At 42.9% G+C, this 10,003-nt stretch overlaps 1 protein-coding gene across 1 annotated transcript; it reads right to left on the bottom strand.

The window, feature by feature from the left end:
* Window positions 1-23: 23 nt before the first annotated feature.
* gpr17 (G protein-coupled receptor 17) lies at window positions 24-9,906 on the bottom strand. The gene is made up of 2 exons (XM_049587047.1): window positions 9,225-9,906; window positions 24-4,812 (listed from the first exon to the last, which is right to left on the bottom strand). The coding sequence occupies exon 2, from the start codon at window positions 4,802-4,804 to the stop codon at window positions 3,785-3,787; it is 1,020 nt and encodes a 339-aa protein (XP_049443004.1). The 5' UTR covers window positions 4,805-4,812; window positions 9,225-9,906; the 3' UTR covers window positions 24-3,784.
* Between the last annotated feature and the right edge of the window lie 97 nt (window positions 9,907-10,003).

The raw sequence follows: 10,003 nt of genomic DNA, 5'->3' as shown, positions 1-10,003 counted from the left end.
TAATCATTAACCAGCATTCCTGCTTTCAGTTTCCGTGCACCTGTTTGTTAATGTGCAGAAAAAGGTGAAGCTGTTTGTAAAAGTTCAAAGTGAAAGAAGTGAAAAAGGGGAAGTAAGAAAAAAATGATCAAATATTACTTTTCACAGTTATGAAAAAATCTGCCTGGGAATAAACTGAAATTATAAGAAACCTCATTTGGTTCCCAGATGCACTTTTCTAAAGCTCACCTTTGACCTAGAATTAAACAAGCACTCAAATTCGCCCAGAAGACCCGACCTGAGTCTGATTACAAACTGTTTGATCGTCTCATTAGGAGAGCTAGGGGGTTTTCTAAAATACATACATTCAGGAAATACAAGTTTAGAATGGCTTGCCACGTTCATGTGATGGACAGGAAGTCTTGCAGAAATAAGAGAGAGAAAAAAGCTGCTCACAAACCACAACACAGGTCACATGACACAAAAAGAGAACTACACAGTGACAAGTCACTGCAGCCTTGGAGGTTTCTGTCCTTCGCTCGAAATAGGTTTCGCACTTTCACAGAGTGCAGCTCAAAGTCGCAGATGGGGCAATGGCAGCGTAGAGAAGACACATCATCTCATGCACATGAAACCAAATGTTTACTGAGTTATTATTTACAGCTTACAGGTTACAAAGGACGTTTATAACTCACATCCTACTGATCTGTGTCAATCATGTCTTTCCGTCTCAAACATCACTTTTTCTGCAGATGATGTCAGGCCAAACTGACTCACAGTGACACAGGGTTAATAGTTTGCCATGCAGCAGTGCAACATAATACATACGTGGACAAAACAATAAATGCATTGCATAGGAAAGTTAAGGAGATGGATAATTAAGAATGTATGTACAGTACAATGAGGATTTGTCTAGCACAAGCAAAGTAAACATGGTTCTGGTGTCTTCCAGCAATTTTAAAAAACATTACATTTGTAAGTAAAAACACACATTACATTACAGTAAAACAAGACTTAGAGTCAATAGCCACGCTAACTGCTCTGAGAGGCTGCACACTGGTGAGCTAAATGCTAACCATGTATGTATAAAGAGAACTGGGTACAGCATTGGAGGTGGGGCCCCATTCATTCCTTTGGAAGTTGCTCAGTGGTGCATGAAGCCAAAGAAGTTTAACTTCTTGAGTGTAAAACTACCTGAATCTTCTGCTCCCATAGAGCAAGCGCACAAGACTTTGTCGGCTAAGGGGCCTTTTGTCTGTGGGACAGATGTAAAGCTCTGGCAGCTCTGTACCAAAATGATCAACTGATCATATTTATCACAGACTTACGGAAGAAGCTAATCTGCCGGCTGTGATTGGTTGTTCCTTGTCACATGACATGCGGTGGGCGCTGCTGCGTTCCAAAAGTTGAACTCGGTTTAACTGAGGGTACAGCCTTCGCGCCAGGAAAAAATAGGCACTCGAGAATGTGTGTGTGCGCGGTGGTCACTCTGGCGTTTGAGCGCGCCTGCCACACCTCTACATTGGAAACAATGAATTTGAGGAAGTAAAAAATGCAGCATCAAAGGGATTAACTTTGGGTTTGGCTAACTTGAATGAGGATAAATTGATTCAATTGTCTCTTTTAGACTTTTAAAATGTTATCAGACTGAATAAACCAAATTGTTATAGTGAAATAAGTCATTTTGTGGGGGGTTGTGAGATTTAAAAAAAAAAAAAAAATGTATCCACTGATTTAGAGACATCTCTTTCCCAATGTAAGTCTATGGGAAGAAGTCTTTTTGGGCCTCATGGCATCCTGTAACGGACGAGGTTTAGCCACTATGTCAAATTGGCTTCAAAGTCCGGCGCACTTCCTGGAGGCCTGATGCTGACAAGCTTAGCTGTTGGCATGCTAACGTTTGCTAACTAGCAGTAAAAGCAAAGCATCAGCTGAGGCTGATGTGGAGGTCACTGGTTCTGCAGGTATTGGTGAAACAACTTCAGCTCATTGAGGGAAACATGAATGTCGGGACCAAAAGATATTTAAGTCTGGACCAAAGTGGACCAAACCGCCTTTTTTAGAGTTTGGCTAAAAGCAATGTATCATTACAGTAAGAGTATTGGCCAAGTGACGGACCAACTGACCAACATTACAGAAAATCGCCAGGGAAAAAGTTGGCATTTTATGTTTCTGCAAACCATGGATATGTTAAGTGGTACATTATAATGTAGCAGATTGGTTCAAACTTTACACTTCAGCAACACCGTGGTTAATGTGTGGTAATGATTAGGAAAAGATCATGTTTGGGGGCAAAATCCAGGCTGGAAAAGCAGCAATGTCTCTGCTTTTTGTCCCTGAAAAGCCGCTTGAAACACAGCAATGGATCACTTAAAAAAGCAGCTGGAAAAACAGCAATGACTCGCTAAATCACAAGTTTTGTTGTTTTTTGGTCTCGCATAGTCGTCTGTAGCCTGGCAGATGTCTTGCCAAGGTGTCACACCATCCATCACCATCGCCTCCACCTTACATTGACAAAGTCAGCTCATGCACTGTCACTATAGAAATGTTGATTTGTGTTCGAGGTCTGCAGAAACATACAATGCCAACATTTTCTTCTGTTGACTGAGCTGGACATTATCACAATGCTAGCATAGCTTAAAAAACCTTCAATTTAAAAAGAAAGATATTAAAAGATAACAAGTATTTATCACATTTGGTTGAGAATACAAAACAATAAACAATAACATACATTAAAAGTTGACTATGTACAAAATTGCTCATTTGGTGTTTGACACAAAAATCAGAAGCTTATGAAAACAGCAATATCATGTTGAGGTCACATGCAGCTGAAGCCTCAGAGTCTCACAGACTTTGACGGTGAGGACGAATGCTCGAGAGTTCCCTGGTTGACTTCATGCACACTTTCTGTGAGTACGCATACCTGCAGACTTTGATCGTCAACGATGACGACAATGGAATCTCGGAAGCTTACAAAGGAAACATAAGCAAAACATGGAAGAAGTTGGAAGGAAAGAATTTTCCTGGAGTTATAAAGTAAGTGTTTATAAGTCTTGAGATGGCACGATAACGACTTCCAGATATGTTGATTTGGTCCGAAAGTACAATTTCATTACATCACATATAGAACATGAGTCGTACACATTACTGGACACAGGATGTCCATGTCTGGGTGACGTTAGATCACAAGTGCTTTCCAAATCCTCATATGGCATTTGGAGTCCTCACACCCTCCTACACTCAAATGGGTGATGTTTAAAGTCTACGAGGGTAACTAATAGGGCATAGGGTGGAGATTGGAACTGGGCCTCAAAGGTATACCATGCAGGACTGTTATTGTTTGCAAACACACTCGCCAGTGAAAGTGAAAGTAAAAAAACAAGTATAGATTCACTCATTTGGCATTTTGCCTCGCTATATTTGCAGGGGCAGTTCGGCGCTGTCTATTGAATGCCTGCTGCTTATGGTCTGACAGTGAGTCACTACCTTTTTTACGCTCAAGCCCAAAAAATAAGAAGAAAATACAGTTAGAGAGTCTCTGCAGAAAAAAACACCACCACACACTTCTAGTAGGTCATAAGTGATGATTAAAAAGGATGATATCTCTTTACATTGCTTTTCAGTAAAATCCTGCATAGTATATCTTTAAATTCAAGCTTTGGGGGCAACAGCAGCACATCAGCAACACTGTGGACGCCTCCAGTCAGTCCAAGGCAACAGTCAGTGAATAGTTAAAGCAATTTTTGTTTGTGTTGAAAATACATCACTCCCAAAGAGCTCTGGATTGAGATCAAATTTCTCTTCCTCAAAACTCAGACTTGGCACTCACAGAGCTCTCGTGTGTTCCCTTTAACTCTCCGCTGGTGGCTCCCGACACTCCTGCTTGATCTTTGCAAAACAATCTCATTAGAGTGCCGCGGAACTTCTCCGCCCCAAACAGGTAGATCAGCGGGTCCATGGCCCCGTTCAGGCAGGTGAGGGAAGACGTGAGGCGGTTGGCCAGGCTCAGGCCTCTGCGTGTCTGGCAGGTGATGTCAGGATGGCCGTAGCCCAGGATGAAATTGGCCCTGCTCACGTGATAAGGCAGGAAACACACTACATAGATGAGCATGACCAGACCGATGGTGCGCAGCGCTCTCATCTTGAGCTCCGGCTCTAACCTGGAGCCCCGATGCAGGCTGTGAATGATGAGCAGGTAACAGCACAGGGTGGTGAGGAAAGGTGGGGTGAAGGCCACAGCGAGGGAGATCAGAGCATTACGAGAGGCCTTCTCCCTGTACAGCTGCAAACACACCGTCACACCGTCCACCTCTGCAGTCTGATGGGTGATGAGCAGTGGCGCCATGGAGACTGTAACCAGCGCCCATAGAGAGAAGCTGATGATGTGAGCGTAGCGAGCACGACGAATCTTTAGCGACCTCACAGCGTGAACAACAGCCAGGTAGCGATCCCCCGCCACACAGGCCAGGAAGTACAGGCTGGCGTACATGTTGACATAAAACAAGAAGCCTGCCAGTCTGCAGGGCACCTCGCCAAAGGGCCAGTGGCCTCCGGTGAGGTGGTAGGTGGCCCTCAGTGGGAGGATGATCACGTAGGATAAGTCTGCCACAGCCAGATGAATCAAGAAGACGTTAGCTGGAGAGGAAGCGCCACGCTGGTGGGAGAAGATCCAGAGAGCCAGGCTGTTGCCGTTCAGCGCCAGGAAGAAAACCAGGATGTAGAAGCATCCAAACAGTGTGTTCTCAACTGTCATATCCACCGCCGCACAGCTCTCCAATGACCCGTTGGGTGACAGGGAGGTTAGCTCCACTGTAGAGGTGTCCATTTTGGTGGCTGAGGAGACAAAAAGGTGTTACGAGTTTATCCTAAATATCCTAAAAGCAATTTTCAGGCACAAGCAGAAAAACATTTTTGGATGCTTTTTATTTTGATAAATCAACATAATTTTGCAGGATAGATAAAAATAAATCATGACAGTTACACATCAGATCTGACCATCCGAGGCATGACGTTTCGAAACATGTGCTTTTGATTTCTAAAATAGTTCATTGTTAGTATTCAGACAGCAAACCACCCCAGTGACAGGAAACCCAACCCTTGTCCACTCCAACACACACACACACACACACACACACACACACACCCTGACAATAGGCAGGGAGAGTATTTGTCACAGTGCCAGTCTCACACGGTAACAATAGATGTCAGTGTCCCTGGCTAATGTACGCATGCCCTCAGAGCGGATAATGACTTCATTCTGACCACTACAGTCAGCAGACTTCCTCTGCACACTATTAACTTCAGGAAGTCATTAGATCTTCACTCTCCTTTTTAACGGTTTATCTTATCATATAAGAAAAGGTGTTACATGAAACTTTAGCTGTTCAAAATAAAACTTTCAAACCTACTCTGTAATGCTAGTTTAGCACAGGGGTCAGCAACCCCCCTTTTAACATTTTAGTTTTTAAATATCAGTGTTGTGGGTCTAAGGAAATTCTTACATTCTCCAATTGTAAAAATGTGAAGCCTCGATACTGACTAAATAAAGTTACAACTTGTTGCAACTACAATGTGCGTGATACGTCTACTGCCTGGCACCTTTACCAGGTCAATGGTGCTGTGCAGGATCCAGCCATGTTGTAGTTTGGTAGACAGAAAATAGTCCTACATGAAAAATTTTCAAATGTACTTTTTTGGCACTTTGAGCACCATCTAGTTTCATTATATTGGAGAGAAGGCAGACATCTCTACGGACGATTTCGCCAACACTCAGCAACTCACACCAAAACAATCTGGCTTGATGAATAGCACTACAGGCGAGACAGAAAATATGTCCTTTTAAAGGAACAGGCTCAACATTTTGACACCACACTCATATTCATTCATTCATTTTCCGAAAACGCTTATCTTTTCCCAGCTGACATTGGGCGAGAGGCGGGGTACACCCTGGACAGGTCGCCAGACTATCACAGGGCTGAGGCATACGGACAGACAACCATTCACGCTACGAGCAATTTAGAGTCACCAATTAACCTGCATGTCTTTAAACTGTGGGAAGAAGCCGGAGTACCCAGAGAAAATCCACGCTGACACGGGGAGAACATTCAAACTCCACACAGAAGGGCTCCCCAACCCTGAGTTCAAACCAGGAACCGTCTTGCTGTGAGGCAACAATGCTACACTGTGCCACCACTCTCATGTATATTCGCTAAATATCAAGCTAGATCCAACTGCCAGTTAGCTTAGCCAGGAAACAAAATATCTGCCTACCAGGAGGCGAATATGCTTTTCGTAGGTGGAATCTGGGAAAATCATGAATATTTATGAGAGGATAGCCGGAGATTATCCTATCACGTTGGTTAATACCTGATCCAATCCAAAAAGGCCAAAATCCGTCACGTGACTGCATCACTCGCTTGTGCTTCCCTGCCAGCTCGCGCTTCATTGCAGGGAAGGAGACTGTGATTGTAAGGAGATTGTAATGAATATTTATTATTAAACTAACGTTAGTCAAACAAATTTCTCTGATTGGCGTGTGTGACCACCCCTATAAGAGGACAGGGAGGAAGCCAGCCGCTCCTCACAGCTTGGCTCACTGTGTGGAAGCCAATATGTCCCTAGGTGGAACACATTGATGTAATATTAATAAAAATTTGAGAGTGCTAATTTTTTCTACCCTTCTACCAATGATTGTGATGCAGAAGTTGGACTGTGTAGGCCGTGTTCTATATATATCCATGATGTAGGCTACTAGTTTGACTTCAGTCTGATCTGACATGATGTTATCCAGTTTTGCAATGCTGTGTGGGCTGATCTGATCACCTACCACAATTCAAATAGCCTAGGTCTAAGCCAAGCACATTAGAATAATTATTCAATATATAAATAATTTCTACATAATGGAATTATAGTAATGCAAGTATTCAATATATAAATAATTTCTACATAATGGAATTATAGCAATGCAAGTAATTATTCAATATATAAATAAGTTCTGCATAATGAAATTATAGTAATGCAAGTATTCAATATATAAATAATTTTTACATAATGGAATTATAGTAATGGCGTAATTAAGAAGAACGATGAACTATTTACAGTGTAGGCCTATTAACACAGCCTAATGATCAAACAAAAGAGCAAACAAATGAATCAACATTTCTCTTTTATAGAAATATACAAGATCACAAAGGCAAACGAATCAACATTTCTCTCTAGCCTCACAGTTTCGTTACAGCTGTTTGGTGCGTGAAGGCGAAGTTGACATACATTTTCATTTCTAAGTAACAGCGGCAGACTGGCTGTAGAGAAGATATGAATGAAGGAATGATGACGTAGCTGTGGCTGGGGTGCGAGTTTGACTGACAGGCTGCCTGTCCAATCCTAGCGCTTGAGGGCGGGACTTTTGCAAATTTTTCCCAGATTCCCCCTACGAAAAGCATATTCGCTACCAGGACCTTGTATCTTACAGTTTACACTCCTTTGTTTAATACAGAACCTGAAATAATAAGACAACAAGTTGTGCTTTTACAGGTGGTTATCACCCTGGGACAGAGCCAGGTTAACTGTTTTACTGTTTCCAGTCTTGTGCTAAGCCAAGCTAAGCTAACTGGCTGTTGATTCAAACTTTATATAAACTCAAGAGTCACATCTATCTTCCTTCTTCTATTCCTGTTTGTTATTTTCTTTTCCCAAAATGTCAAAATATTCCTTCAATGGTTACAGCTGCATACATGAGACAAAAATCGTTGCCCAAGTGAAAAATACTTTTTCTTAAAAAATATCTGTCTGCAAATTTCTAGTCAACTTTAAACTATGTCCATGAAATCGACTTATATAATCTAATACCATTCCTTTAAAAAGATATGTTTTTGGGCATTTTTGCCTTTAATGGATAGGACAACTAAGTGTGAAAGGGGGAGAGAGAGGGGGATGACATGCAGCAAAGGGCCACAGGCTGGACTCGAACCCGGGCCAGCAACAGCCTTGTATATGGGGCGCTGCTCTACCACTAAGCCACCAACACTCCATCTAATACCATTCCTCAAAGGATTGCACATTTCTTAGAGAAATATTCAGACACACCTCAAACCGCCCTCTCCTCTGTCCATCTGGTGAGCTCCAACTGTCCACTCCTCTCAGTTTGTTTTTATCTCTTTTTTTCTCTGCTTTCGCCTGCACATCTACACAAATACCTCCGGGGCGTGAATGGCAATGATTAATCTAAGGCCTCACCCGAACTTTCACTACAACATTTGTGGAGGATCCAAGAACAGCCTCTAAACATGTGCAGTGGGGATGAACTTGTCATTCCCACAGATGTTCCAAAAGCTGAGGGGAGGCTCTCAAATATACAACAGCTCACCAAACAGTGAAATGCAGGGCTCACTAACAGAAAGAGAAAGGGATTGTGTCTCTTTATCTCACTGGGCTGAAAATCTGTTTCACCAGCTCTCTGTCTGGACTTTTGGCCCATTAGGAACCAGCCAGATGTAGCAGCGTGTCTCAGTGTGTGGAGCTGTGAGACCCACAACAGAGGGTATTTCTCAGCCAGGGCTCAGCCTCAGCGCATTCAGAAGCCCCAAAGAAAAGGGTTGCAGTCCCAGCAGGGATAACAAACCCAGAGCAGCACAGCTGAAAGGAAAAGCTCCCATAAATACGGATCCCCGAGGGATAATCCTAAAGAGAGGCAATCGTGAAATATGCCTCGTCACAATGATCTGGGTGAGCAGATCTGTGCAGGAGCGTTGGCAGAGAGGAGACTAGCATCCTGGCGTTGGTCCTTTTCAGAGATTAGTCGGTGACAATTTGTTGTGAGAAAAATGTGACAGCTGTAATGTGCACAATCTTGTATTGTTAAAGCTCGTCGCAGTTAAACCCCGGCAGAATAAAGTAACTGTGAAATTTGGTTATTGGATTAAAAATGCGAATGCACATTCTTCCAGTCTTAAAAAGCAGACTGTCATCAATGTATGCTTAAAAAAAATGATTCAAATGCTGATCTGTTTTGGGATTTACATGACAAAAGTTGCACATTTACAGAATAAATTTTTACTACTATTGCACAGTGAGATTTGTAGATCTAGTATCATGGTTTTACTTTTCAATTTGTAAACTTAAATACAGAGTATACAACTCAAACAGAAGGAATCCCTCATGTGGAGCAACTTTTAATAAAGTTATTAAAACTAAAAAGAATAAATGCATCTCTATTGCTTTATTTAAGATAAAATAAAAAGACTTACCTGAGCTTAGCAGAGAGTGGACTTCTTGAAGAAAAGCTTGCTGCTTTACAATTCAGCTGCTGAACAATCGGTGCAGGAGCAGAGTGAAGACTGAGAGTCCAGCCGGCGAGCTCTGAGGAACTGAAGCCGCGACAAAGAACGCTGTCCTATAACCCCCTTTTCTCTCCCTCAAGATGTTCTTGGGAATGAGACTGTAGCTCTTTTTGTGTCTCAACAAATTTGATAACAGAAAGGGACTCCCAATGAGAGCCTTTCATTTGAACCTTGACCCCACCCTTTCTTTCTCCATCCCCTTCTCCTCAGAGAGCCACTTGTGCGCTCCACAATAGCCTGAGTCAGAGTAAGCAGCACATTTTAGCAGCGTGGAGAAGAATGGCATGCCTCAGTCGCAACGAGTTGTCGGGTATGACTCCATGGAAACCAGGCCTAGTGGTGCACCGAGTGCCTTCACCATGAACTCCCACCCCCCCACTGATAGATAGAAGATGGACTGTGTTGTTAATTGAGAAGTTTTATGACTAAACTCTCAGAGATGATCTTTTGTAGATGGTCTGTTTAGTTCGACAGAGGGCCCCATTCCCTATAGGAGAGCAAGTGAAAAACAAGAGTGGGGAGGAGGGGGATGCTTTGAGGAAACAGAGGCCCTTGTTGGTCTCCTGCCTCCTGGGGGCATCCTGAATTGGAATGCCCAAAATAATCAGTCACATAGCCATCGGACAGATGTGGAGAGAGTACCCGCTGGCTGGAGGGGGATAATATTTCTTTCATACAAGGAGATC

Source organism: Epinephelus fuscoguttatus, linkage group LG10 (genome assembly GCF_011397635.1).
Source record: "Epinephelus fuscoguttatus linkage group LG10, E.fuscoguttatus.final_Chr_v1".
In the NCBI taxonomy this organism is placed as follows: Eukaryota; Metazoa; Chordata; class Actinopteri; order Perciformes; family Serranidae; genus Epinephelus; species Epinephelus fuscoguttatus.
This window is presented reverse-complemented; position numbering and strand designations above follow the sequence as displayed.

Bases quoted from the DNA above. Each gene is read 5' to 3' on its own strand.
- gpr17 (XM_049587047.1), bottom strand. From the start codon at position 4,804: ATGGACACCTCTACAGTGGAGCTAACCTCCCTGTCACCCAACGGGTCA.